Source organism: Rhinoderma darwinii, chromosome 1 (assembly GCF_050947455.1).
Source record: "Rhinoderma darwinii isolate aRhiDar2 chromosome 1, aRhiDar2.hap1, whole genome shotgun sequence".
NCBI classification, from domain to species: Eukaryota; Metazoa; Chordata; class Amphibia; order Anura; family Rhinodermatidae; genus Rhinoderma; species Rhinoderma darwinii.
Window position 1 is genome coordinate 294,476,937 of NC_134687.1, and position 27,997 is coordinate 294,504,933.

The 27,997-nt window shown below is 44.5% G+C and overlaps 1 protein-coding gene across 1 annotated transcript; it reads left to right on the forward strand.

Annotated features, from left to right (window-relative positions):
* The first annotated feature begins 71 nt into the window (after positions 1 to 71).
* Positions 72 to 27,996, forward strand: AZU1 (azurocidin 1). The gene is made up of 5 exons (XM_075850985.1): positions 72 to 153; positions 22,561 to 22,714; positions 23,853 to 23,994; positions 24,111 to 24,344; positions 27,746 to 27,996. The coding sequence occupies exons 1-5, from the start codon at positions 72 to 74 to the stop codon at positions 27,893 to 27,895; spliced, it is 762 nt and encodes a 253-aa protein (XP_075707100.1). The 3' UTR covers positions 27,896 to 27,996.
* Position 27,997: the final 1 nt, after the last annotated feature.

Consider the following 27,997-nt stretch of genomic DNA (forward strand, 5'->3'; position numbering starts at 1 on the left):
TTTAGTAATACCAGTTAGTTGTGTAACCTGAACCGTTGATAGAAAGTTATAAATGTACAGCACCTGAGAGTATGATGAATATGAAGCCCATCAGTAACATGGATCATCTGCTCATCATACTAGTAGCATTCTGGGTATGCCAGGTGGATGGAGGTGAGTATATCAAAACGTTGACTTGCATTGCATCATGTAGATAGAAGATTTAAAAGGATCGCAAAACGTATACTATGCTGTCAAGGGCACAGAACATTCCTTCTCTTATTGATCTATCTATCTATCTATCTATCTATCTATCTATCTATCTATCTATCTATCTATCTATCTATCTATCTATCTATCTATCTATCTATCTATCTATCTCTCTAATTTCTATCTATCTGTCTGTCTGTCTGTCTGTCTGTCTGTCTGTCTGTCTGTCTATCTATCTATCTATCTATCTATCTATCTATCTATCTATCTATCTATCTATCTATCTATCTATCTATCTATCTATCATGTATCTCCTCTCTCTCTCTCTCTCTCTATCTATCTCTCTCATATCTATCTAGGATACTGCTGTGTATGCACATGTCTTTTGCTTGAGAAAGGCTCTAGTGTTTGGAGCTGAAACGTCGCACATGGGACAATAAAGTACCCTCTTTATCACTTTGAACTACGGTGTGCTGCCTTTTTTTGAATTGCTGTATTACTGGGAACTTGGTCTGCTCCCATAGGCGTGCACCCACATCGCTATTCCGGTGCTGCTGAATCTTCTGTTTTGCTGTATCTATCTATCTATCTATCTATCTATCTATCTATCTATCTATCTATCTATCTATCTATCTAATTTATATCTATCTATCTATCTATCTATCTATCTATCTATCTATCTATCTATCTATCTATCTATCTATCTATCTATCTATCTATCTATCTATCTATCTATCTCATTTATATCTATCTATCTATCTATCTATCTATCTATCTATCTATCTATCTATCTATCTATCTATCTATCTATCATCTATCTATCTATCTATCTATCTATCTATCTATCTATCTATCTATCTATCTATCTATCTATCTATCTATCTATCTATCTATCCATCCATCCAAAACAATGGGATAAGCAGCACTCTAAAAGCAATAAAATTGTAAATATGCATCAATATGCGACGTTTCAGCTCCCATCATGGGCCTTTCTCAAACCCATGAAGGGGGCTGAAACATTGCATATTGAGGGGTGAATAAAAAACACGTTTTTTTTTTTACTTTAATTGCTTTTGGAGTGCTGCCTATTCCATTCATTAACCTACATTGATCTCACAGTTATATATCTGTTTTTTTTATTTTATCTACCTATCCCATATCTATCCGCCTGACTGTTTGTCTTACAATTATATATACAATGCATTCGGAAAGTCTTCAAACCCTTTCAATTTTTTTCACATTTTGCTATATTGAGGTCTTGTGCTAAAATAAAAAAAAATCCACGTTTTCCCCATCACTCTGCATAATGACAAAGTGAGAACAGAATGTTAGTAATCTTTGCTAATTTATTGAAAAGGAAAAACTAAAATATTGCATTGACATAAGTATTCAGACCCTTTACTCAGTACTTAGGTGAAGTACCTTTGGCAGCGATAGCAGCCTCCAGTTTTCTTGGGTATAATGCTAGAAGGTTTGCACACCTGGATTTGGGGATTTTCTGCCATTCTACTCTGTAGATCCTCTCAAGCTCTGTCAGGTTGGATGGGGATCGTCGGTGGACAGCCATGTTCAGGTCTCTCCAGAGATGGTCCATTGGTCCTTTAGCCACTCCTGTGTTGTCTTGGCTGTGTGCTTAGGGTTATTGTCTTGTTGGAAAGTGAACCTTCGGCTCAGTCTGAGGTCCAGAGCACTCTGGCTCAGGTTTTCATTAAGAATATCTCTTTACTTTGCTCCATTCATCTTTCCCTCAATCCTGAACAGTCTCCCTGTCCTAGCCGCTGAAAAACACCCCCACAGCATGATGCTGCCGCCACCATGCTTCACTGTAGGGATGGTATTGGGCAGGTGATGAGAAGTAACTGGTCTCCTCCAGACATGAGGCTTAGAATTGAGACCGAAAAGTTAAATCTTGGTTTCATTAGACCACAGAATCTTGTTTCTCACAGTCTGAGAGTGTTTTAGGTGCTTTTTTTTTGTTTTATGCAAATTTCTTCTAAATGCCCTACTGGGCGTTTTTTTACTTTTGACCAAGTGGGCGTTGTAAAGAGAAGGGTATGACGCTGACTTCCAGCCAGGAGGCGATGTCTTTTTATTCACCCGACACTCCGGTAAAGTTAATGTTAGAGTAAGTGACAGCACAGCATGATCTGGCGAGATCACGCTGTGCTGTGAGTACAGCTGAACATGAATGAAGAGAAGTGTATGACGCTGGTTGGTCAGCGAAAAAGCAGTGCATGTCACTTCTTGAGCCGTTTTTTGGAGCCGTTTTTCATTGATTCTATAGAAAACAGCTCCAAAAACTGCCTTAAAAGCCACATAAAACGTGAGTTGCTAAAAACATGTCTAAAAATCATGGGCTGTTTTCCCTTTAAAACAGCTCCGTATTTTCAGACGTTTTTGATTTTGTGTGTGTGCACATACCCTTAGACTCCCAATTATATATCTCCTATCTATCTATCTCTCTCTCTCTCTCTATCTATCTATCCTCTACTTATCTCTCTCTCTCTGCCTTACAATTTTATATATATATACAGGGGTAGGATTCAAATTGTTAACAACAGGTTCCCTGTTTTGCGGACACAGACATACACGCCAGGGGGGAGAGCGTTGCAGTGTTTTGCTGTGTTTATCGCGCCATGGAAAATTATTCTAATAAAATAAAAAAACAATTATAATATTACAAATACACCCTATATTAGTGGGCTCTAATTAAAGAAATTACCTGTACAGAATGTTTAACTTGATTTCCACACTATGTATATAGTTACATAAGCTTACAGACCTACCCACACTCTACTTACCCACCAACCTGCCCACACTCATTATATTAAACTCACCCATTACATATAGACCTATATGCATACATTCAATATCCTTAGCGTCCTCAGCCCATTTAGTTAGGCTGTGCACTGTGGAAAGGGTGGAGGACAGTGTGGCGTGCACAGTAAGCTGCAACAAATCTCCCGGCTAATGCACAGATACGGTGCCACAACCAAGCTCAATACATATATACTGCCCCAGAACCAAGCTCAGTACATATGTACAGAACCAGAACAAAGCTCAGTACATATATACAACACCAGAACAAAGCTCAGTACATATATACAACACCAAAACTAAGCTCCATACATATATACAACACCAGAACTAAGCTCAGTACATATATTCAACATCAGTACATATATACGACACCAGAACCAAGCTCAGTACATATATACAACACCAAAACCAAGCTCCATACATATATACAACAACAGAACTAAGCTCAGTACATATATTCAACATCAGAACCAAGCTTAGTACATATATACAGCACCAGAACAAAGCTTATTATATAAATACAACACCAGAACAAAGTTCAGTACATAAATACAGCACCAGAACAAACCTCAATACATATATACAGCACCAGAACAAAACTCAGTACATATATACAGTACCAGAACCAAGCTCATTATATAAATACAACACCAAAACCAAGCTTAGTACATACAGTTAGGTCCAGAATTATTTGGACAGTGACACAATCTTCAGGATTCGGGCTTTGCATGTCACCACATTGGATTTGAAATGAAACAACTGAGATGCAATTGAAGTATAGACTTTCAGGTTTAATTCAAGGGGTTGAACAAAAATATCCTGTGAAACGTTTAGGAATTGCAACCTTTTTTCTACACAGCTTCCACATTTCAGGGGTTTAAAAGTAATTGGACAAATTAACATTACCATAAATATTATTTTTTTTAAATACTATGTAGGGAATCCTTTGCAGGCAATAACTGCCTGAAGTCTGGAACCCATGGACATCACCAAACGCTGGGGTTCCTCCTTTGGGATGCTTTGCCAGGCCTTTACTGCTTCTGTCTTCAGTTGTTGCTTGTTTGTGGGTCTTTCTGCCTTAAGTTTTGTCTTAAGCAAGTGAAATGCATGCTTGATCGGTTTGAGATCTGGTGATTGACTTGGCCATTGCAGAATATTCCACTTTTTTGCCTTAAAAAACTCCTGGCTTGCTTTTGCAGTATGTTTTGGGTCATTGTTCATCTGTACTGTAAAGCGACGTCCAATCGACCTGCATTTGGTTGAATCTGAGCAGAATGTATATCCCTGAACACTTCAGAATTCATCAGGCTGCTTCTGTCTTCGGTCAGATCATCAATAAACACTAGTTACCCAGTGCCTTTGGCAGCCATGCATGCCCATGCCATCTCACTGCCTCCACCATGTTTTACAGATGATGTGGTGTGCTTTGGATCATAAGCCGTTCCAAGCCTCCTCCATACATTTTTCCTCCCATCATTCTGGTACAGGTTGATCTTAGTTCCATCTGTCCAAAGAATGCTGTTCCAGAGCTGGGCTGGCTTCTTTAGATGTTGTTTGGTAAAGTCTAATCTGGCATTTTTATTTTTGTGGCTGATTAATGGTTTGCACCTTGTGGTGAACCCTTTGTATTCGCTCTCATGAAGTCTTCTCTTTATAGTAGACTTATATAGTGATACACCTACTTCCAGAGGAGTGTTCTTCACTTGGGTAGATGTTATGAAGGGGTTTTTCTTCAACATGGAAAGGATTCTCCGATCCTCCACCACTGTTCGCTTCCCGTGGACATCCAGGACTTTTGGTGCTCACGAGATCAGTAGTGCGCTCTTTTTAAAAAAATTTTTTTTTACCAAACTGTTGATTTGGCCACTCCTAACATTTGTGCTATTTCTCTGATGGATTTCTTCATTTTTTTCAGCCTAACGATGGTCTGTTTCACTTGCATTGAGAGCTCCTTTGACCTCATGTTGTTGGTTCACAGCAACAGCTTCCAAATGCAAGACATTTGACCTGCTTAATTGATGATGGATTAACGAGGGAATAGCCCATGCAGGCCATTAAATAGCTTTTGAGATAATTGTCCAATTACCTTTGGTCCCTTGAAAAAAGGCAGCTACATATTAAAGAGCTGTAATTCCTAAACCGTTCCTCAAATTAGGATGTGAATACCCTCAAATTAAAGCTGAGAGTCTGCACTTTAAGCCCATGTTGATTATATAACTGTATATTCAATATGTTTTGGTAAACAGCTAAAATGCCAAAACTTGTGTCACTGTCCAAATAATTCTGGACCTAACTGTATATACAGCACCAGAACAAAGCTCAGTACATATACACAACACCAGAACTGAGCTCAGTACATAAATACAACACCAGAACCGAATCCTGTGCTTCGCCGGGGCAGCGCTAGGCAACTCAATTGTATCCGCGTCCTAAGGTTGCGGATACAATGGAGTGCAGGGGAGCGGTTCAAGTTTTCGCTTCAGTCCGGTTTTGCGAACCAGCTGTAATTTTAACAACCAGTTTGGGGGAACTGGGGTGAACCGGCCGGATCCCACCCATGTATATACAGTGAAGGAAATAAGTATTTGATCCCTTGCTGATTTTGTACGTTTGCCCACTGTCAAAGACATGAACAGTCTAGAATTTTTAGGCTAGCTTAATTTTACCAGTGAGAGATAGATTATATAAAAAAAACAACTGAAAATCACATTGTCAGAATTCTATATATTTATTTGCATTGTGTGCAGAGAAATAAGTATTTGATCCCTTTGGCAAACAAGACTTAATACTTGGTGGCAAAACCCTTGTTGGCAAGCACAGCAGTCAGACGTTTTTTTGTAGTTGATGATGAGGTTTGCACACATGTTAGATGGAATTTTGGCCTACTCCTCTTTGCAGATCATCTGTAAATCATTAAGATTTCGAGGCTGTCGCTTGGCAACTCGGATCTTCAGCTCCCTCCATAAGTTTTTGATGGGATTAAGGTCTGGAGACTGGCTAGGCCACTCCATGACCTTAATGTGCTTCTTTTTGAGCCACTTCTTTGTTGCCTTGGCTGTATGTTTCGGGTCATTGTCATCCTTGAAGACCCAGCCACGAGCCATTTTTAATGTCCTGGTGGAGGGAAGGAGGTTGTCACTCAGGATTTGACGGTACATGGCTCCATCCATTCTCCCATTGATGCGGTGAAGTAGTCCTGTGCCCTTAGCAGAGAAACACCCCCAAAACATAATGTTTCCGCCTCCATGCTTGACAGTGGGGACGGTGTTCTTTGGGTCATAGGCAGCATTTCTCTTCCTCCAAACACGGCGAGTTGAGTTAATGCCAAAGAGCTAAATTTTAGTCTCATCTGACCACAGCACCTTCTCCCAATCACTCTCAGAATCATCCAGATGTTCATTTGCAAACTTCAGACAGCCTGTACATGTGCCTTCTTGAGCAGGGGAACCTTTCGGGCACTGCAGGATTTTAATCCATTACGGCGTAATGTGTTACCAATGGTTTTCTTGGTGACTGTGGTTCCAGCTGCCTTGAGATCATTAACAAGTTCCCCCCGTGTAGTTTTCGGCTGAGCTCTCACCTTCCTCAGGATCAAGGATACCCCACGAGGTGAGATTTTGCATGGAGCCCCAGATCGATGTCGATTGACAGTCATTTTGTATGTCTTCCATTTTCTTACTATTGCACCAACAGTTGTCTCCTTCTCACCCAGCGTCTTACTCATGGTTTTGTAGCCCATTCCAGCCTTGTGCAGGTCTATGATCTTGTCCCTGACATCCTTAGAAAGCTCTTTGGTCTTGCCCATGTTGTAGAGGTTGGAGTCAGACTGATTAATTGAGTCTGTGGACAGGAGTCTTTTATACAGGTGACCATTTAAGACAGCTGTCTTTAATGCAGCGCACCAAGTTGATTTGGAGCGTGTAACTGGCCTGGAGGAGGCTGAACTCTTAATGGTTGGTAGGGGATCAAATACTTATTTCTCTGTGCACAATGCAAATAAATATATATAATTTTGACTATGTGATTTTTTTATTTTTTTTTATATAATCTATCTCTCACTGGTAAAATTAACCTAGCCTAAAAATTCTAGACTGTTCATGTCTTTGACAGTGGGCAAACTTACAAAATCAGCAAGGGATCAAATACTTATTTCCTTCACTGTATATATATAGATATATTGTCACGTTGGGTACGTGGATCCACTGGGTCATACTGCCTTAACGGTATGGCAGATGGCCAACAGGACACAGGTCACAATCTATAGTTCGTATAGGTGTACCTGTGGTAGCTCAGACAGTAGCAAGACAGGCTCAGCTGGGAATAGGCAGCAGGCAGGCACCAGTCGTGGTGTAGCAGGACAGGCATGGTACTCAGTGCAGCACGACTCCAACTCAATACGGTACTTGGACCAGGATAGCATGGGACACAGGTTACAGGTAGAAGGAACGGGAAACACTGGGAACTGGAAAACACTTAGGAGACCATTTGCAAAGACAGACTAGGGTAACGACAACAAGGCTCAGGCAATGCAGGGAGGGGCAGAGCCCTTCTTATAGTGCAGGGTGATCTGGGAGCAATCAGCTCAATCTCACACGTGTTCGCTCTGGCTCCTAGTGGTGGCTGCGGAACAGGACGGCCGCATGGGCAGACATCCCTGGAAAGAAGGGCATCGACAGGATGGGAGGAGTTCATGGTCAGCGACCACGGACGTTACAGTATCCCCCCTCTTGCGCCCCCTCCTCTTGGGACCAAAACGAGAGAGAAACTTCTTAATGAGGGTAGGAGAATTGAGATTCTCCTCTGGCTCCCAGGATCTCTCTTCTGGACCAAATCCCCTCCAATCCACAAAACAAAAGGTTCTTCCTCTTACTTTTTTGGTGTCCAGAATTACTTAACCTCAAAGGAATCTAATGAACCGCTGAAAGTCACTGCAGGACTAGGAATCTTGGAGTAGCAGTTCAGGACCACAGGTTTCAGAAGGGAGACATGGAAGGAGTTGGGGATCTTGAGGGTAGGAGGCAGCCGAAGCATGTAGGAGACAGGGTTGATTTGTTGCAAAATCTCAAAGGGTCCGAGGAACCTGGGAGCAAAATTGTACGATGGCACCCTCAGCCAGATATTCTTAGAGGACAGCCAGACCTTAGTGCCTGGAAGAAACTGGGGAGGCTCTCATCTTCTTGTGTCTGCCTTTCTTTTTATGCGGTCAACCGCCAGCAGAATAGAAGATCGTGTCTGCTGCCAGATTTGTAGAAAGTCCCCGAATGTAGAGTCAGCTGCAGGTACTTGGGACATAGTGGAAACAGGGAGAGGTATTCGTGGGTGTTGGCCGTAGACAATGAAAAATGGGCTGGAGGTGGTAGACTCACTAGTGTGGTTGTTGTAGGAGAACTCAGCCCACGGAAGCAGCTGCACCCAGTCATCATGCTGCTTGGAGATAAAGTATCGTAGATAGTTCTCCATAATCTGATTTATTCTCTCGACTTGACCATTGGACTGGGGATGGTAGGCTGAGGAAAAGTCTAACTTCAGACCGAGGAGTCCGCAGGACTCCAGGACTTTGAAGTTAACTGAACCCCCCGATCTGACACAATATGCAGAGGCAAGCCGTGCAGATGGAAGATGTGTTGGATGAAAAGATTGGCCAGTCGGGAAGCAGAAGGTAGGCTGGTCAGTGGAACAAAATGAGCCATCTTGGAGAATCGATCCACCACCACCCAGATCGTACTGCAACCAGCATAGGGAGGCTGGTCCGTGACAAAGTCCATAGCAATATGTTGCCAGGGGGCATCCGGCACAGGCAGCGGCTGGAGCAAGCCAGTCGGTTTGGAGTGGGCAACTTTATTTGCTGCGCTCACCGTGCAAGAGGAGACAAAGTCCGTGATATCTTTGGGCAGCGTGGGCCAGCAAAGCTAACAAGCAATCAGGTCTCAGATCTTACGGGCACCCGCGTGACCTGCCAGTTTGGAACTGTGTCCCCAGTGGAGGATTCTTCTTCTGTCTGCCGGACGCACAAAAGTCCTCCCCGGGGGAATGTCTCTAACTTGCAGAGGGTTGACTGGGATGATGCAGGATGGATCAATGATATTCTGTGGAGACTCCATAGTATCCTCTGTCTCAAATGACCTGGACAAGGCATCGGCCCTCACATTCTTGTCGGACGGACGGTAGTGGAGCTTCAAACTGGAACCGGGCAAAGAACAGCGATCACCTGGCCTCATGGGGATTCAGTCGTTGGGCCGTTTGGAGATAGATGAGGTTCTTGTGGTCCGTGAATAGCAAGATGGGATGAACTGCAGAATCTAGTAGATGTCTCCACTCCTCAAGAGCCAATTTAGCCAGTAACTCACGATCCCCAATCGAGTAGTTGCGTTCTGTGGAAGAGAAGAGTTTAGAGTAATAGCCACAAACCATAGTCTAGCCCTTGGAACTTCTCTGGAACAGGAGTGCACCAGCACCGACAGAGGAAGCGTCCACCTCCAACGAAAACTGTCGAGATACATCTGGATGATGGAGGATAGAGGCTGAAATGAAGGCACTCTTCAGGCTATTAAATGCAGATTCCGCCTCAGGAGTCCACACCTTGGCATTCATGCCTTTCTTGGTGAGGGTAGAGATAGGAGATATCAGTGAGGAGAAGTTTGGAATGAACTGTCTGTAGAAATTAGCGAATCCCAGGAAGCGCTGTATGGCCCTCAAGCCTTGAGGGCGTGGCCATTCCAGGATGGCCTTTACCTTCTCAGGATCCATCTTGAGGCCTTGATCTGAGATGATGTAGCCCAGGAAGGGTAGAGCATCTTTCTCAAACACGCACTTCTCCAGCTTGGCGTACAGGCGATTCTCCCTTAACCGCAGCAAAACTTGACGGACATATCTCTGATGAGTCATTGGATCTGGAGAAAAAATCAAGATGTCATCAAGATAGACCACAACACAAACATAGAGGAGGTCGTGAAAGATGTCATAAAACTCTTGGAAGACCTCGGGAGCGTTACAAAGGCCGAAAGGCATTACTAGATATTCATAGTGTCTGTCACGGGTGTTAAATGCCGTCTTCCATTCGTCACCCCAGCAAAGCCGGATTACGTTGTAAGCCACATGAAGGTCTAGCTTTGAAAAAATCTTGGCTCCTCGCAGGGGCGTAACTAGGAAAGACTGGGCCCCATAGCAAACTTTTGACTGGGGCCCCCCTCCCCTGGGTGTCACACAACCCCCCCTTGTAGATAGTGCCTTTTTTACAGCCCCCCTGTAGATAACGCCATACAGCCCCCTCTGTAGATAGCGCCATACAGCCCCCTCTGTAGATAGCACCATACAGTCCCCCTGTAGATAACGCCATACAGCCCCCTCTGTAGATAGCGCCATACAGCCCCCTGTGGATAACGCCATACAGCCCCCTCTGTAGATAGCGCCATACAGTCCCCCCTGTAGATAACGCCATACAGCCCCCCTGTAGATATCTACAAAGGGGGCTGTATGGCGCTATCTACAGAGAGGGCTGTATGGCGCTATCTACAGAGGGGGCTGTATGGCGCTATCTACAGAGGGGGCTGTATGGCGTTATCTACAGAGGGGGCTGTATGGCGCTATCTACAGGGGGGCTGTATGGCGTTATCTACAGAGGGGGCTGTATGGCGCTATCTACAGGGGGGCTGTATGGCGCTATCTACAGGGGAGCTGTATGGCGCTATCTACAGGGGGCTGTATGGCGCTATCTACAGGGGGGCTGTATGGCGTTATCTACAGAGGGGGCTGTATGGCGTTATCTACAGGGGGGCTGTATGGCGCTATCCACAGGGGGGCTGTATGGCGTTCTCTACAAAGGGGGCTGTATGGCGTTATCTACAGGGGGAACTGTATGGCGTTATCTACAGGGGGGACTGTATAGCGTTATCTACAGGGGGTCTGTATGTCGTTATCTACAGGGGGTCTCTATGGCGTTCCCTACAGGGGTGGTCTGTAGGGAACGCCATACAGCCCCCCCTGTAGGGAACGCCATACAGCCCCCTGTAGGGAACGCCATACAGCCCCCCCTGTAGGGAACGCCTTACAGCCCCCCCCTGTAGGGAATGCCATAAACCCCCCCTGTAGGGAACGCCATACAGCCCCCCCTGTAGGGAACGCCATACAGCCCCCCCTGTAGGGAACGCTATACAGCCCCCCCTGTAGGGAACGCCATACAGCCCCCCTATAGGGAACGCCATACAGCCCCCCCTGTAGGGAACGCCATACAGCGTCCCCAACCCCCCAAAAAAATGCGACCTACAGTGTGAAAAGACAAAAGACATGTATCCCCTATCCACAGGATAGGGGATACATGTGTGATCGCTGGCAGCGATAGGGAGAATGGGGGACCGAAAGTCCCCCAAGTTCTCCATGACTTACCTCTGACTTCCGGCGTCTGCGTAGCTCAATAAAAATGAAAGGAGCGCTGGTCACGCATGCGCACAAGCGCGACCGGCGCTCCATTCATTTCTTCGGAGCTGCCGACACAGACCCCGGAAGTCCGAGGTTTGTGATGGAGAACTTTTCCTTGGACATTCAGTCCCCCGTTTTCCTTATCATTGCCAGCGATCACACATGTATCCCCTATGCTGTGGATAGGGGATACATGTCTTTTGTTTAATGGCAGAGCGGGGAGATACCTCCCTGCTCTGCCGTAGTGTTCAGTGGCGTCGCGTTGTAGCAGCCATAGCGGCTGCTAGCGGAGCCTCCGGCCATGGTGGGGGCCCATGCCGGCGCTACGACTGCTATAGCGGTAGTTACGCCACTGGCTCCTCGTATACGATCAAACAGTTCAGAAATCAATGGCAACGGATATCTATTTTTTACCGTGATCTGGTTGAGACCCCTGAAATTAATGCAGGGATCCAGAGAACCATCCTTTTTCTTGACAACAGAAACCGGCTCCGGGGAGGAAGACTTCCATATGAAGCCCCTATACAAGTTCTCCTTAACATAGGCGGACATGGACTGAATCTCTGGCAAGGAGAGAGGAAATACCCTACCACGGGGAAGGGATGCACCAGGAATCAGCTGGCTAGGGCAGTCATACGCCCGGTGTGGGGGCAGAATCTCTGCCTCTTTCTTGCTGAAGACATCCGAGAACGCAGAATAATGACAAGACAATCCTGCCAAGGACTGAGGCAGAGGAGGCTGAGCCGGATGAACCTGTACCAGGCAGCGGTTGAGACACTCGGGAACCCACTGGAGAACCTCTCCAGAATTCCAATCCAGGACTGGGGCATGTAGTCGGAGCCAAAGCAGGCCCAGCAGCACAGGGTTCACGGCCTTAGCCAGGACAAAGAACGAGAGGAGCTTGGAATGGATGGCTCCCACTTGGAGCCTCAGCAGCTCGGTCACAGCTACAACCAGGTCTGGCAGAGGGAGTCCATACACAGATGCAACCATCAAAGGCCTCTCCAGAGGGGTTGTGGGCAACTGAAGAAGATCCACCAGGTCTCTCTGAATGAAGTTAGCTGCGGATCCAGAGTCCAGATAAGCAGCGACTCACCGGACATTATGGTCAGGGGAATGGACAATTTAGAAAAAAGACCCTCTTCACCCAGGGTTGACTCTCCAACCAACCATAGGCTCTGGGGCTTTTGGGGGCACAGACGCACAAGATGGCCTCTGAGGCCGCAACACAGACAGAGTCTCGAATTGATGTCTCTCTAGGGTAGACAGCTTGAGATGGTCCATCTTCAAAAGACTCCTTTGGAGGAACAGCTGATGAAGACAGCAGGGGTGGCTGCAAAGTAGGAACTGGGCTAGAGAGTCCTCCCTCCCGGTGAGCCTCTTGGAACCGTTCTCGGATCCTTATATCGGCCAGAAGGATGAGGTCATGCAGGGTAGACGGTCAGATCTCGGGCGGCAAGCTCGTCCTTAATTTCAGGAGACAGTCCCTGCCAGAATGTAGCCACCACAGCCTCATTGTTCCATAACAATTCTCCCGTCAGGGTGCGGAAGTGAATGGCGTACTCGCCCAAGGAAGTGTCTCCCTGGCGTAGGGTCAGCAAGGAGACAGCTAGGCTGTCTAGGCTCCTCAAACACTGTGCCGAAATGTCCGTAGGAACCCCTGGAAGTCACAAGTCTCTGGTCCTTGTCTTTCCCAGGTAGGGTTCGCCCATGCAAGGGCCCTGCCAGTGAGGGGAGAGACAATAAAAGCAACCATTGCGCCATCAGTCGAAAATGCCCTTGCATACAGGCTAAAGTGGATATGGCACTGGTTTAAAAATCCACGGCGTCTACATCATAGTGGTGAGGTAGCGGGAAAGAAAATCGGGGATCAGCACTGCCAGGAGGTGTAGTTGGAGGATCTGTACTGCCAGGAGGTGTAGTAGGAGGAACAGGAGCTTGTACATCCAGACAATGTCTAAATGCCAGACTCTTTTTTTTCTCCCTTCATTGGACATATTTTTTGGATACTACAGGATACACGTGCTATGTGGTTTGATGCAATATGCTCTCTATTTATGTCCACATGATTATATTTGTCATCTGAGGAGTCTTTGGGTAGGTCTTGCTGGGGCTTTCTGTGTTTAGCCACTTATCAGGATGGAATTCCCCAGGAGACCAGTCTTAGCGTGAATTTACTATTTTAAGTGATTTTAATAGTGTTTATGTGGTGTATTTGCCTTTAATAAATATATATTTTTGTGATATACCAAGTGTTCACATACCTTTTTTGCCTTATACATAACCATATGTGTGTTCTTGCTTTGATTAAGGTTGATTGGATGTCGCTTCACAGTACAGATGGACAATGACCCAAAACATACTGTGAAAGCAGCCCAGGAGTTATTTAACCCTTTCAGGACCGGGCTAATTTTGGCCTTCAGGACCAGCCCCATTTTTTCAAATCTGACATGTGTCAATTTATGTGGTAATAACTCTGGAATGCTTTTGCCTATCCAAGTGATTCTGAGATTGTTTTCTCGTGACATATTGTACTTTATGTTAGTGGAAAAGTTTGGTCAATAAATTCATTGCTTATTTGTGAAAAACACCAAAATGTAGAGAAAATTTGCAAAAATTATGATTTTTCTAATTTTAAATGTATCTGCTTGTAAAACAGATGGTAATACCACACAAAATAGTTACTATTTCACATATTCCATATGTCTACTTTATATTTGCATCATTTTTTGAACATTATTTTATTTTTCTAGGACGTTACAAGGCTTAGAACTTTAGCAGCAATTTCTCACATTTTAAAGAAAATTTCAAAAGGCTATTTTTACAGGGACCAGTTCAGTTCTGAAGTGGCTTTGAGGGCCTTATGTACTAGATAGACCCCATAAATTACCCCATATTAAAAACTGCACCCCTCAAAGTATTCAAAACAGCATTCAGAAAGTTTCTTAACACTTTAGAAATTAATTTTAAATCCATTTTTTTTGCAACACAAAGTTTTACCAGAGAAACGCAACTCAATATTTATTGCCCAGCTTCTGCAGTTTTAGGAAATATCCCACATGTGGCTCTAATGTGCTAGTGGACTGAAGCACAGGCCTCAGAAGCAAAGGAGCACCTAGTGGATTTTGGGCCTCCTTTTTTTTTAGAATATATTTTAGGCACCTTGTCAGGTTTGAAGAGGTCTTGTGGTGCCAAAACAGTGGAAATCCCGCAAAAGTGACACGGTTTTGGAAACTACACACCTCAAGGAATTTATCTAGGGGCACAGTTAGCAACTTGACCCCACAGGTATTTTGCTATATTTATTGGAGTTAGTCTGTGAAAGTGAAAATCTACTTTTCTTCTGAAAAAATATAAAAAAAAATAATATTTGCAAGGAATAAAGCATAAAAAGCACCCCAAAACTTGTAAAGCTACTTCTCCCGATTACGGCAATACCCCATATGTGGTACTAAACTGCTGTTTGGACCCACGGCAGAGCTCAGAAGAGAAGGAGCGCCATTTGGATTTTGAAGCACAGATTTTGCTGGATTGGTTTTCAGTGCCATGTCGCGTTTGCAACGTGCTGGAGGGAGCAAAACAGTGGAAACCCCCCAAAAGTGACCTCATTTTGAGGACTACACCCCTCAACAAATTTTTCTAGGGGTATAGTTAGCATTTTGACCCCACAGTTTTTTTGCTGAATTTAGTGGAATTAGGCCGTGAAAATGAAAATCTGAAAAAACATAGAAATGTTTAATTTTTACAATGAATAAAGGAGAAAAATCACCCCAAAATTTGTAAAGCAATTTGTCCTGATTACAGAAATACGCCATATGTGGTAATAAACTGCTGTTTGGACCCACAGCAGGACTCAGAAGGTAAGGAACAATATTTGGCTTTTGAAGCTCAAATTTAGCTGGAATGGTTTTCGGGTGTCATGTCGCATTTGCAAAGCCCTTGAGGTACCAAAACAGTGGAAACCTCCCAAAAGTCCCTTTAGGGGACTGTAACGAGCGATCATTAGGTCGCTGGTACAATACACTGCAATACTAATGTATTGCAGTATAATGTAATTTTTACAGGCTCCTGTAACAGCGCGATCGCTGTTCCTGTCCGTTAGTCCCGGGTGTCAGCTGTAATACACAGCTGACACCTGCAGAATATGGAGCGGGCACTGCGCATGAGCCCGCTCCATATATAACCCCCCGCACCACGACATGCTATTAAGTCATGGTGCGTGAATGCGTTAATGCACAGTGGATGGTGCAAAGTGAAAATTAAAATTTTCCACTGATATGCCATTTTAATGCACAATATGTTGTGCCCAGTTTGTGCCACTGAAGACAAATACCTCATACAATGTTGAGCGGGTTCTCCCGGATACAAAATATCATATATGTGGACGTAAGCTGGCGTTTGAGCATGCTGTGGGGCTCAGAAGGGAGGGAGCGCCATTTGGCTTTTGGAGCGCAGATTTTGCTTGGTAACTGTTCTGTTTGGGGTTTTGCTGGTATTTCGGTTTATAATGTGGGGGCATATGTAAGCTGTGCGGAGTACATCAGGACATAAGAGGTTATAATAATTCGGTAAATAAATAATCCGCAGATATGTGGCCGATGTCGCACTGATAAATGGCGCCCGATCTTATCCGCTTTTGGACACTGCACAATTTTTGTCGCTATATTCTGAGAGCCAGAACTTTTTTCTTTTTTCTTCACCGGAGCCGTGCGAGGGCTTATTTCTTATGTTACAATCTGTAGTTTTCATTGGTACCATTTTAGGGTACATGTGATTTTTTGATCACTTTTTATTAGATTTTTTTGGCAAGTAAAGTGACAAAAAAACATAAATTCTGACAATGTTTTCTGTCTTTTTTTTTTTTACAGTGTTCACCGTGCGCTATAAATGACATTTTATTTTATCTTGCGGTTCGATACAATTACGGCGATACCATATGTATATAATTTTTTTATGTTTTGTGGCGTTTGCGCAATAAAGTCACACGCTCGTGTAAATCAGGCCTGACGCTGAGAGTCACACTGACAAGAAGCCTATGAGGACCGGCCTCCGGCTGGTTCTCATAGGCTGCAGTGCATGGCAGACTCGGGGGCTGTTGTATGGCCTCCGGTTTTGCCTTATAACCGACTGCAGCACCCTTTCCAGTTTCCAGTTTTTTATAGTAACAAACTTTCCAGTTCGTTGCTACAACAAACTTTCCCTGCGATCACATGACCGGGACCTGAACCAATTAGGTCCCGATCATGTCTCCTGGACCAGAGGCAGAGGTTAACAGCGCGATCCGGGTGTCAGCCCTACTCTGAGACACCCGGATCGCGCTTTTAACACCCACCGTGAATTCACATTGGCGCTGCACAGAGCCCAGCAAGCGCCGACGTGAATTTACTGTGGGCGGTCGGGAAGCGGTTAAGGCAAAGAAGTGGAATATTCTGCAATGGCCAAGTCAATCACCAGATCTCGACCCGATCGAGCATGCATTTTACTTGCTTAAGACAAAACTTCAGGCAGAAAGACCCACAAACAAGCACCAACTGAAGACAGCTGCAGTAAAGGCCTGCAAAGCATTACAAAGGAGGAAACCCAGCGTTTGGTGAAGTCCATGGGTTCCAGACTTCAGTCAGTCAGTGCCTGCAAAGGACTCTCCACAAAGTATTTAAAAAACCATTTTATTTATGGAAATGTTAATTTGTCCAATTACTTTTGAGCCCCTGAAATGAGGAGGCTGTGTAGAAAAATGGTTGCAATTCCTAAACGTTTCGCAGGATATTTTTGTTCAACCCCTTGAATTAAACCTGAAAGTCTACACTTCAATTGCATCTCAGTTGTTTCATTTCAAATCCAATGTGGTGGCATGCAGAGCCCAAATCATGAAGATTGTGTCACTGTCCAAATAATTCTGGACCTAACTGTATGCATTATTTTACAATGTTGTATGTCACAGTCCACGGGACCAGAGGGTCTCTTCAATTGTATACACATCCTTAGGACGCAATTTCAATTGAAAGTGCAGGCGAGGCAAGAGAACCATCAGTTCCCTTTCTCGCCATTCGGTGCTTTTCTAGTGGCGCAGGCGGCGCGATTACGTAATGGCGCCATCTGGCATCGTTCCACTGGAGCAGGCCCAATCAGAAAAGACCAGGCCTGCATCAACAGCAAACTTAAATGGTGATCCCGAGCCGACGCTAGTAACTCATAGCGCGGGGATACCTTTGTATCTAAAGGAGTCCAGCACTAGGTGCATAGTGGCGCACGCAACCGAGATGCGCCAAAATTCTGGTGAATCTCGGGTGATCCTGCGCCACTTACAAGGCTCAGTAAACTGAGCAGTGACAGCTCCAAGCTGTCATTGGTTAGTTTACATCACGTGGTTGCTAGTTACCTAAGTACATATGCCTACTTTTAAAAGTAGGCCACAGACCCGGGTATAACCTGGGACCACGTGATGTAAACTAATCAATGACAGCTTAGAGCTGTCACTGCTTCGTTAACTGTCGCAGACCCAGGAAGGTAAGTATGATAATGGTTTTGCTTTTTTTATGTATTAGTGTTACTAATGTTATTTTTTTGTGTTTATTTTTTGTGTTTTATTAAAGGTTCAGTTGTTAGACTACGTCGGATTCAAGGACTACTTCGATGACAGCGTTTTTATTTTCAATAAAATAACGAGGGTGTGTGGGGGTTTTATTTTAATAAAATATTTTTAATGTGTTGATGCTTTTTTTTTTTATTATTACTACCTCCTTAGTAATGATGGCTGTCTGATAGACGGCATCCATTACTAAATCGGGACTTAATGTTAGCCGGTGAAAAGACTAGCAGTAACCCCCCATTATTACGCAGGTACTCACCGCCACCAGGGGTACTGGAAAGAGACGGGTACGATCCAGTAGCCAGCAATCTGCAGCGATGGTCGGGCACTTGGGCGGCTGCAGGCTGATATTATTAAGCTGGGAAAGCCCAAAAAGAGTGTCCCTTCCCAACCTGGTAATGCTAGGCTGCTGCTGCTATGTTGTATCTGGCTGGTTATGAAAAATGGGAGGGACACTATGTAGTTTTTTCCAATTATTTATTAAAAAAAATAAAAATAAAATGGCATGGGGTCCCCCCCATTTTTAATAACCAGCCAGATACGTCATAGCAGCAGCAGATTAGCATTACCAGGGTTGGAAGGGTCACTGTTTTTGGGCTTTCCCCAGTGGCTGACCATCACTTCTGGATCGTACCCGGCGATTCCCGGTATCCCTACTTGCGGACTGTATGGGGTAATAACGGAGGGTTACTGCTAGCCTTTTCCCCGACTAACACTAAGCCCCCCCTCGTCTTAGTAATGGATGCTGTCAATCAGCCAGCGGCCATTACTAAGGCGATAGTAATAAAATTAAAAATAAACACAGACACACAGATTTTTTTTTTACTGAAATAAAAAACCTATACAACCCTCGTTAAGCATTTTATTGAAAATAAAAAACGCCGTCATCGAATTAGTTCTCGAATACAAAGTAGTCCAACTACCGAACCTGTAAAAAAACACAATCCAGCACAAAAAAAACTCCATTAGTAACACAAAAAAAATAATAATAACTTCGGGAGTTATGGGGGCCGCCAGCATTAAAAGTACCTAGGGCAGCATCAACTCTAAATACGGCGCTGACCGTGGGGGCCCCCGGTGCTAGCGACTGCCACATTTAATTGTATCTGCGTCCTCAGGACACAGATACAATACTATGGCAGAGCAGCTCCCTGTTCCGCCATCACTAGGCTAAAGGCCACGTTGGGTCTGCAGCCTATAAGACACTGGGATGGAATCCCAGCGCAGGCCGGCATGATGGCGTCACTAGATCACGCCGGCTTACCCAAGAGTCCCATCTCGGTGTAGAGCAGGGAATGCGGCTAGGTAAGTAATTTTTTAAGAATTTTTTTCTAAAAGGAGGGGGGGGGATATGTGGCATCATCTACAAGGGGGGGGGGCTGTGTGGCACCACCTGCAAAGGGGGCTGTGTGGCACAATCTTCAAGGGAGGGCTGTGGCACCATCTACAAGGGGGGCTGTGTGGAACCATCTGCAGGAGGGCTGTGTGGCACCATCTACAAGGGGGGCTATATGGCACCATCTACAAGGGAGGGCTGTGTGCAATATTTACAAGGGGGGCTGTGTGTGGCACTATCTGCAAGGGAGGGGTGTGTGTGGCGCTATCCACAAGACGGGGCTGTGTGACATTATCTATAAGAGAGGGGCTGTGTGTGGCGCTATTTAAAAGAGGGGGCTGTGTGGCATAAACTACAAGAGAGGGGAAGTGTGTGGCACTATCTACAAGAAGGGCTGTGTGTGGAGCTATCTACAAGGAGGGCTGTGTGTGGCACTATCTACAGGGGGCTGTGTGTGGCGCTATCTACAAAAGAGGGGCTGTGTGTGGCACTATCTACAAGGGGCAGTGGCGTAACTACCGCTGTTTCAGCCATAGTGGCTGCTACGGGGCCCGCGGCATGAGGCCACAGGGCCCCTGTAGCCACACAGCGCTCACCGCACTGCTCCCGCTTCCTGAATGCTGGATCAAGGAGCTGACAGCTCCGTTCTGCAGCATTCATTCTGCCGTGAGTGGCTCGGCGCAGGCAGGCGCGATGTAGTGACGTCATCGCCAGTCTGCACCGAGTCACTCGCAGCACAGACTGGAGGAGAAGGACCGCCACCCGTCGTAGGTAAGTAGGGAAGGGGGGCTGATATGGTGGCTGCTATAGGAGCATTTTACTATATGGGGCGGCATTATACTGTATGGGGCATTATACTACGGGGATAGCTATGGGGGCATTATACTTTATGGGGGGCTTTATACTGTGGGGACAGCTGTGGGGGCATTATATTGTGGGGGCAGCTATGGGGGATATTCTACTGTGTGGGGGAAGCTATGGGGGCATTATACTGTGTGGGGGCAGCTATGGGGGGGCATTATACTGTGTGGGCAGCTATGGGGGGCATTATACTGTGTGGGGGCAGCTATGGGGGGCATTATACTGTGTGGGTAGCTATGGGGGGCATCATACCGTGAGGACAGGTATAGGGGGCATTATACCATGGCGGCAGCTATGGGGGGCATTATACTGTGGGGGCAGATATTTGGTGCATTCTATTGTGGGGCAGCTATGAGGGAGCATTATACATACTGTGTGGGGCATTATACTGTGGGGCAGCTATGGGGGCATTATATTGCTTGGGTCAATATACTGTGGGGGCAGCTGTGAGAAGCATTATACTGTGTGGGGGCAGCTATGGGAGGCATTATACTGTGTGTGGCAGCTATGGAGAGCATTATACTGTGTGGGGGCAGTATGGGGGCATTATACTGTGTGGGGGCAGCTATGGGGCATTATACTGTGGGGACAGCTATGGGGGTAATATGCTGCATGGGGCAGCTATGGGGCATTATGCTGTATGGGGGAATTTGTTTGGCCATTTTACTGCATGGGGCATCTGTGTGGGCATTATACTGTATGGGGCATCTGTGTGGGCATTATACTGTATGGGGCATCTGTGTGGGCATTATACTGTATGGAGCATCTGTGTGAGCATTATACTGTATGGGGGCATTATACTGTATGGTGGCAGCTATGGGGGCATTATACTGTGTGGGCTGAACCGGGTGTGTATGAGCGGGGATTGGGTGGGATTAGAGGCGTGGCTTAAAAGAAAAAATATTGCTGCTGCGCGCCACATCGATTGTCCCTCTTTGTGATACTTGAAAGTATATCACAGTCTACAGAGAGGGCTGTATAGCACTGTATGGGGAGGCTGTATAGCAATGTCTATAGGGGGGCTGTATAGCACTCTATTGGGATGCTGTATAGCACTCTCTACTGGGGGGGGGCTGTATAGCACTGTCTACAGGGGGGCTGTATAGCACGGTCTACAGTTGGGCAGTATACCCCTGTCTACAGGGGGGCTGTATAGCACTGTCTACAGGGGGGGCTGTATATCACTATCTAAATAAGGGGCTGTATGGCACTATTTACAGGGGGCACTATCTACAAGGCCAGGTTGTGTGTGGCACCCAGGGGAGTCAAAAGTTTGCTATGGGGCCCAGTGTTTTCTAGTTACGCCCCCGACAAGGGAGCTGTGTGCGGTGCTATCTACAAAGGGGCTGTGTGTGGTGCTATCTACAGGGGGCTGTGTGTGGCCTCTTTAATTTCTTTAATTTATTTTCTTTTAATTCATTGTTCTGGTAAGTCCCTTATATAACTATATTGCTTGTAAAATGTAGAAATGGTTTTATGCTCGAGTTACATTAAAAATTGTGAAAAAAAATTACACCTCATTGATTGGAAGAGTAAGCAAACATGTCGAGGGGGAATGAGATGTTGGGAAAGAAGTTCGGGACGCGCTAATCATTGCCCCGCGTGCAGGAGAACCTAGCTACGCCTCTGACTATAGGACAGTCACAGGTTGATGGTACCTTTATGGCAGGCTGGTGCCGGATTACTGGAGGTAGGCTTGTGCTGGATTAATGGAAACTGGCTTGTGCTGGATTATCGGAAACTGGTTTGTGCTGGATTATCACAAGCTGGCTTGTGCTGGATTCTCGAAAGCAGAACTGGTCACAGACACTGGACTCATTACGAACACTGGACACGGATACTGGACTCGTCATGGACACTGGACACGGATATTGGACTTGACACTGGACTCAAGATACAGGACTGGACACGGATACTGGATATTCACGGACACAGGTTTCATGGAACTGGAAACAGAACCTTCACAGACTAACTCTGGGTTAAAACTAACATTACTTAGGCACTGAGGCAAAGTGCAGGTCCAGCTATGTAATCCAGGGTGTGCAGGGATAAATTGGAGACACTTTAGTGGTGCATGCGCTGGCCCTTTAAGAGACCACCACAGCGCGTACGCGCACCCTACGGGAACCAGAAGCAGCAGGCAGAGCTCACCGGCGTACCCGGGGAGGAGGGAGATGCCGGCGGTGAGTAGAAGCAAGCTGACAGCCGTGGCCACCGGAGAAGGGGAGATGCCGGCGGTCATCGGGCATCGGTGTTACAATAACTAAACACTAAGTTTTTACTGTAAAATCTGAATTAGTTATTGCATTTTTGTTTTTGTATTATATATCTAACACAATTTTTTCCTCAGGAACTTTTCGTACTCAAATTGTTGGGGGCAGAGTGGCTTCTCCCAACTCCCACCCTTACATTGCCTCTCTTCAGTTACGACGTCAGCATTTCTGTGGGGGATCCCTCATTGCCCAGCAATTTCTTATGACAGCTGCTCATTGCCTGTTAGACATGTAAGTAACTTCAGTTATAACTTATGTTCTTCATTTATGACTTAAATAGACCTTCCTGAGTGATAAAAAATGTCACCTTCATTTGAGAGTATGGTATTTGTTTGCCATATAGAGAGAAATAAAATAGATAAGTGACAAATTACTAAGTTAAAAGACTTAGAGAACATTAGCTTAAATGAGTTGTCCGTGATCAGAAAAAAGGGTCTATTTTTTTTCCAGCAACAGTGCCATGCTCATCCATGGGCTGTGTCTGTTATTGCAGCTCAATCCCATTCAAAACAGACCCTTAATTTCTTATCCTGGCCTGCTCCTTTACATGTCATGTGTCTTGTAGGAATATGATGATAGGGGTGTACAATCTTATTTTTTTTGTGGCTGTGAAGACAGTCATGAAACAATAAAGAACCTAATATCCTTGCAACATTACTGAAAGGACATAGGTGAACCAATAAAGACCTCATCAGGTAATCTTAGGCTGGGTTCACACGACCTATTTTCAGGCGTAAATGAGGTGTATTATGCATAGATTTACGCCTGAAAATACGGCTCCAATACGTCGGCAAACATCTGCCCATTCATTTGAATGGGTTTGCCGACGTACTGTGCCGACGACCTGTAATTTACGCGTCGTCGTTTGACAGCTGTCAAACAACGACGCGTAAAATATCAGCCTCGTCAAAGAAGTGCAGGACACTTCTTTGGACGTAATTTGAGCCGTTTTTCATTGATTCCAATGAAGAAAAGCTTACAATTACAGCCGTCAAAGACGCCTCGCAAAATGCGAGTACGAGCAATTACGTCTGAAATGACGGAGCTGTTTTCTCCTGAAAACAGCTCTGTAATTTCAGACGTAAATGTAGTTTACGTGTGCACATACCCTTATTCCTTTTCCTGCAGTAACTTTCTATGCAATGACTATATAATTCCTTCTTCTGCACTCTCCCATGATCTGGAACTTACTATAGCTCAAATTCCAATTGCATCTCAATAATAGATGGCTATGAATCACCATTATCTTCATTCAAAACTAAGATAAATACAATAACAATATGTCCCTTTGTCTTCCCCTGAATGTATCTTCAGTTGTGAGTTATAACATATACATACAAATTGTATTTTTTTCCCTTCTACCACTCAGAAACCCAAATCTGGTGACTATACTATTCGGGGCTCATTCTCTTCGCAGAAATGAGGCCTCCAGACAAAGTTTTCGAATTTCCAGAGTCTTTGAAAATGGCTTTAATCCGCAGACACTGGAAAATGACATCCTTATTTTAGAGGTAAGAAGACAGCAACAAATACTAGTGTCCACAAGAAACAACATCAGTTATTAGACAGACTTTATTTCCAAACATTGACTAATGAATTTGTTTTTTGATTTCTCTTGTTGACACAGCTCGATAGGAGAGTAATTCTGAACTCCAGGGTTAATTTAATTAGACTACCTCGGCTCAATGAGACAGTCCCAGCTGGGACCCAATGTATCACTTCAGGATGGGGGAGATTGGGAACACGGGGAAGGATTCCAAACCGTCTTCGGGAGCTCAATGTCACAGTGACTGGAAAAAATTTATGTCATCCCAACAACATATGCACTGGAGTATTTATGCGGCAGGCTGGCATTTGTTTTGTAAGTAACAGAAGACAAGTGTATAACAATAAAAGGCAATTAATGTTAGTATATTTCAGTCCCTGCTGGTAATGACACTGCCAGGCACTAGTAGGATAAATGTATTCTCATTTACAGCCTATATGGTGACAAGCCAGAGTCATAACCATGGTCCTGAAATTGCAGTCAGACATAAGACCTGGTGCCTGAGGGGGCTATGATTACGAATCAGGACTGAGCTAGAAAAACACGTAAACTCATGTACTGGTGGATGTCTGTGTCTGTTTTTTTTACATGGATTTAATAAATTAGTGCTTTTATTCTGGAAGTGCTGAATTCACCGTCTACTTGCTATACGGGCACCCAATGCCCTCTCTAGCACATATAGGAGATCAGTAGTATTAATGGAAATCATAGTTGGGTGCATCAGGGCCTTGGAGCTTAGGGGGAGAAGTTATATCTCTGTGACGAACAATTTCTATTTGAAAATATTTCCAAAATAAAGTGATAGCAGAGAAAATATAACCACTAAAAGCTAGGAGACCGTAGTGATGAATGTATGCTGGTCTTAAGGGTCAATAGGTTATTAAAAAAAAAATGGGCCTCCAAAAATGAGAGCTGGTAGCTATGTGCTCCACTTTTCCTTTGCACCATTTTACTCTCCCCTATTATTTATAACTGAAGCTAGGCAAATGAGGTAAGCATGTGTGCTTAGTACAAGTCAACCATTAAAATGTACATAATAGACAAGTACTGTTACAAGATTCTCGGAAAGAATTAGGGCATGACCATCCGCATTGCAGATTCTGTTGCGGCTCTGCCTAAAATGGGCATTAAATTGATGCGGACTAGGCGTTGCGTATTGAGGTGAAAATGTTCCCTTCTCTCTATCAGTGAAGGATAGAGAGAAGGGACAACCCTTTCACTAGTAAAAGAAATTCATACTTACCCGGCCGTTGCCTTGGTGACGCGTCCCTCTCTTGACATCCAGCCCGACCTCCCTGCAGCCGTCACTTGGACTGAAAGGGAGGCCGGACTGGAGGAAGAAGCAGGGAGTTCTCGGTAAGTAGGAACTTCTATTTTTTTCACAGGTTGATGTATATTGTTATCGGAAGTCACTGTCCAGGGTGCTGAAACAGTTACTGCCGATCGTTTAACTCTTTCAGCACCCTGGACAGTGACTATTTACTGACATCGCCTAGCAACGCTCCCGTAATTACGGGTGCACACATGTAGTCACCCGTAATTACGGGAGCCCCATTGACTTCTAAGGGCCTGCCCGTGCCGTAATAACGGGCCGTGATTACGAGCGTTTTTACGTTAGTGTGCATGGGGCTTCAGTCTGGCTGTAGACCTAGAAATACATAGGTCCAGCCAGAATGAAAAAATGTCATGTTCGTAAAACAAATACGCTACGCAGCACACATAACATCTGCGGACGTCATTGCGGAATTTTGACTCTTCATTGAAGTCAATGGAGAAATTCCGCAATGAGTCGGCAACAAGTCCGCTACACATCCGCAACAACCAGTGTATGCTGCGGACACCAAATTCCGCACCGCAGCCTCTGGTCCGCGGCAGAGTTTTCCGCAACGTGTAAACGAACCTCACTAAAAAGCTGTGGAAAGTAATGGAGAAACGTGTACGCTGCGGATTTCCGCAGTGGACTGTCCGCAGCGGAATTCCAGAGCAATTCCGCCACGTCTGGTCATGCCCTTAATGTGAAACTCCAGGCAAATTCTCATAATTAGTCAAATTGAGCTACCAAAGTCATTTAACAAACCAGGGCCATTAATTCTTTCACTCTCATCCCCCAAAACCATGTTTCCAAGATACTCTGTACACTACAGGTCCTTAACACTCCAGGAAATGACCAGATAGCTGCATGTTACTTGTCCGTACAGGAGAAGTTGCTAAAGTGATACTCCCATTTCTAACATCACTCAGTGCTCTGCAGATATTGGCTGAAGCTTCACCTCACAGACTTTCTGCTTAGCCCACTGCCTGAATACACATAGTATTGGTAATATGGAGATCTCTCTATGCCCTTTCCTTTCATCATCCCTACTTTCTGATCCAAATAACGGAAGAAGCAGCTAAATTGCAGCAGAGAGTTCCAAGTATTACCAGTATTCTGTGCAGTGCATGCAGGGGACGGGCAGAGCAGGAAGTCTTTGTGGTGAAGTTTCAGTCAATAGCAGGAGAGCTGTCGTCAGTGAAGGGGGCATCATTTTGGCAACTTCTGCTGTTCAGCCCAGTAACATGCAACAGTAGTTTGTTTTTGCCTGTGATGTAAAGGACCAGTAGTGTACAGAGCACTTTGTCAACTCTAACCTGGCCTGGGATGTTAACAGTCTCTAGTTCAGCCATTTAACGAATTATGAAAAATTGCCCAGTTTTACTTTGACCTATTCCTGCTGAATAACATACATGTACATTGCACGGGGCACAGAAGTTGTGCCTGTGTGATCACCTGCTGGCGTACGGCTATGATTGCCAGCCCCCCTCCAGCACAAAAGGCCAGAATCCGAGAAAACCTTCGGCCATTTAACCCTCTCTGTACCACAATCATTGATGATCGTGTTATTAACAAAGGGAGGGGCTTGTTTTATACATGTAAAAAAAAATAATGTAAAAGTCCTCTAATGGGACTAAATATTTTTTTTATAACAATTATACAACATAAGAATAAATAAAATAACGCAAACTAATAAAAACAATTTTTATATATATATATATATATATATATATATAATTATTAACACAAATTTTTTAAATAAATATTTTTTTTATTGAAGAAAAATTATTATAACAGTTACAAAACATACATATTTTGTATCCCCACACTCATAATAACCCATACAATAAATTTGTTCTGCCAATTAAGGTAAACAGTGTATATACACACATATATATATATATATATATATATATATATATATATATATATACATAAAACTATGGTGGAATTACTTTTTTCATGCATTCTGCCATAATAAAAAAATTGCCAACATCAGTGCCTCTTTTTCAAAGTGCCAGCAGAGTGCCCCACAATAACAATTACATCAGTTTACTCCAAACTAATGGTGCCATGGTGCACAACATGGGGGTACGGGATTGGAAAAAGAGGCCTGTATTTGACTTAGAAATCAGAGAATGCTTCTGGCGGTTGAATACACATTTGAAAAATAGATCGCGCCATATAAGCATGGGCCTCTTTTATTTATCCATTGTCCAATAGATTTTATACTATATCAATGACAATCCAGTAAGTATGAAAATGTAAGTGAAAAGCCATGTTGGAAGGTGTACACCATAGTACTTATGAATTGTCATGTAAGCAGGAGTTTGTAATATTCTAAGGATGGCAACTGACTGATATTGTTAATATGACTTAATTATTAAAAAAACTTTTTTTCCAGGGAGACTCTGGGGGACCTCTCGTGTGCAATGGGGTCATTCAAGGAATTTCTTCTTTCATTATTCGGAGTTGTGGAAGTGGGGTAGCTCCTGATTTCTTCTCACGTGTTGCTGTTTTCCGAGACTTCATTGATCGCTGTATTAATAGCTGACAGTGCAGAAAGATCTTTCCTTTTTCAAATAGTAACTTCACCAACTAAATCGTTACCTTTTAATCCTTTATAGAGCATTACATAGTATATATCATTTGGCGT

Coding starts and splice junctions, on each gene's coding strand:
- AZU1 (XM_075850985.1), top strand. CDS start 72: ATGATGAATATGAAGCCCATCAGTAACATGGATCATCTGCTCATCATA. Junction 154..22,560: donor GGTATGCCAGGTGGATGGAG/GTGAGTATATCA, acceptor TTTTTTCCTCAG/GAACTTTTCGTACTCAAATT. Junction 23,995..24,110: donor ATGACATCCTTATTTTAGAG/GTAAGAAGACAG, acceptor TTGTTGACACAG/CTCGATAGGAGAGTAATTCT.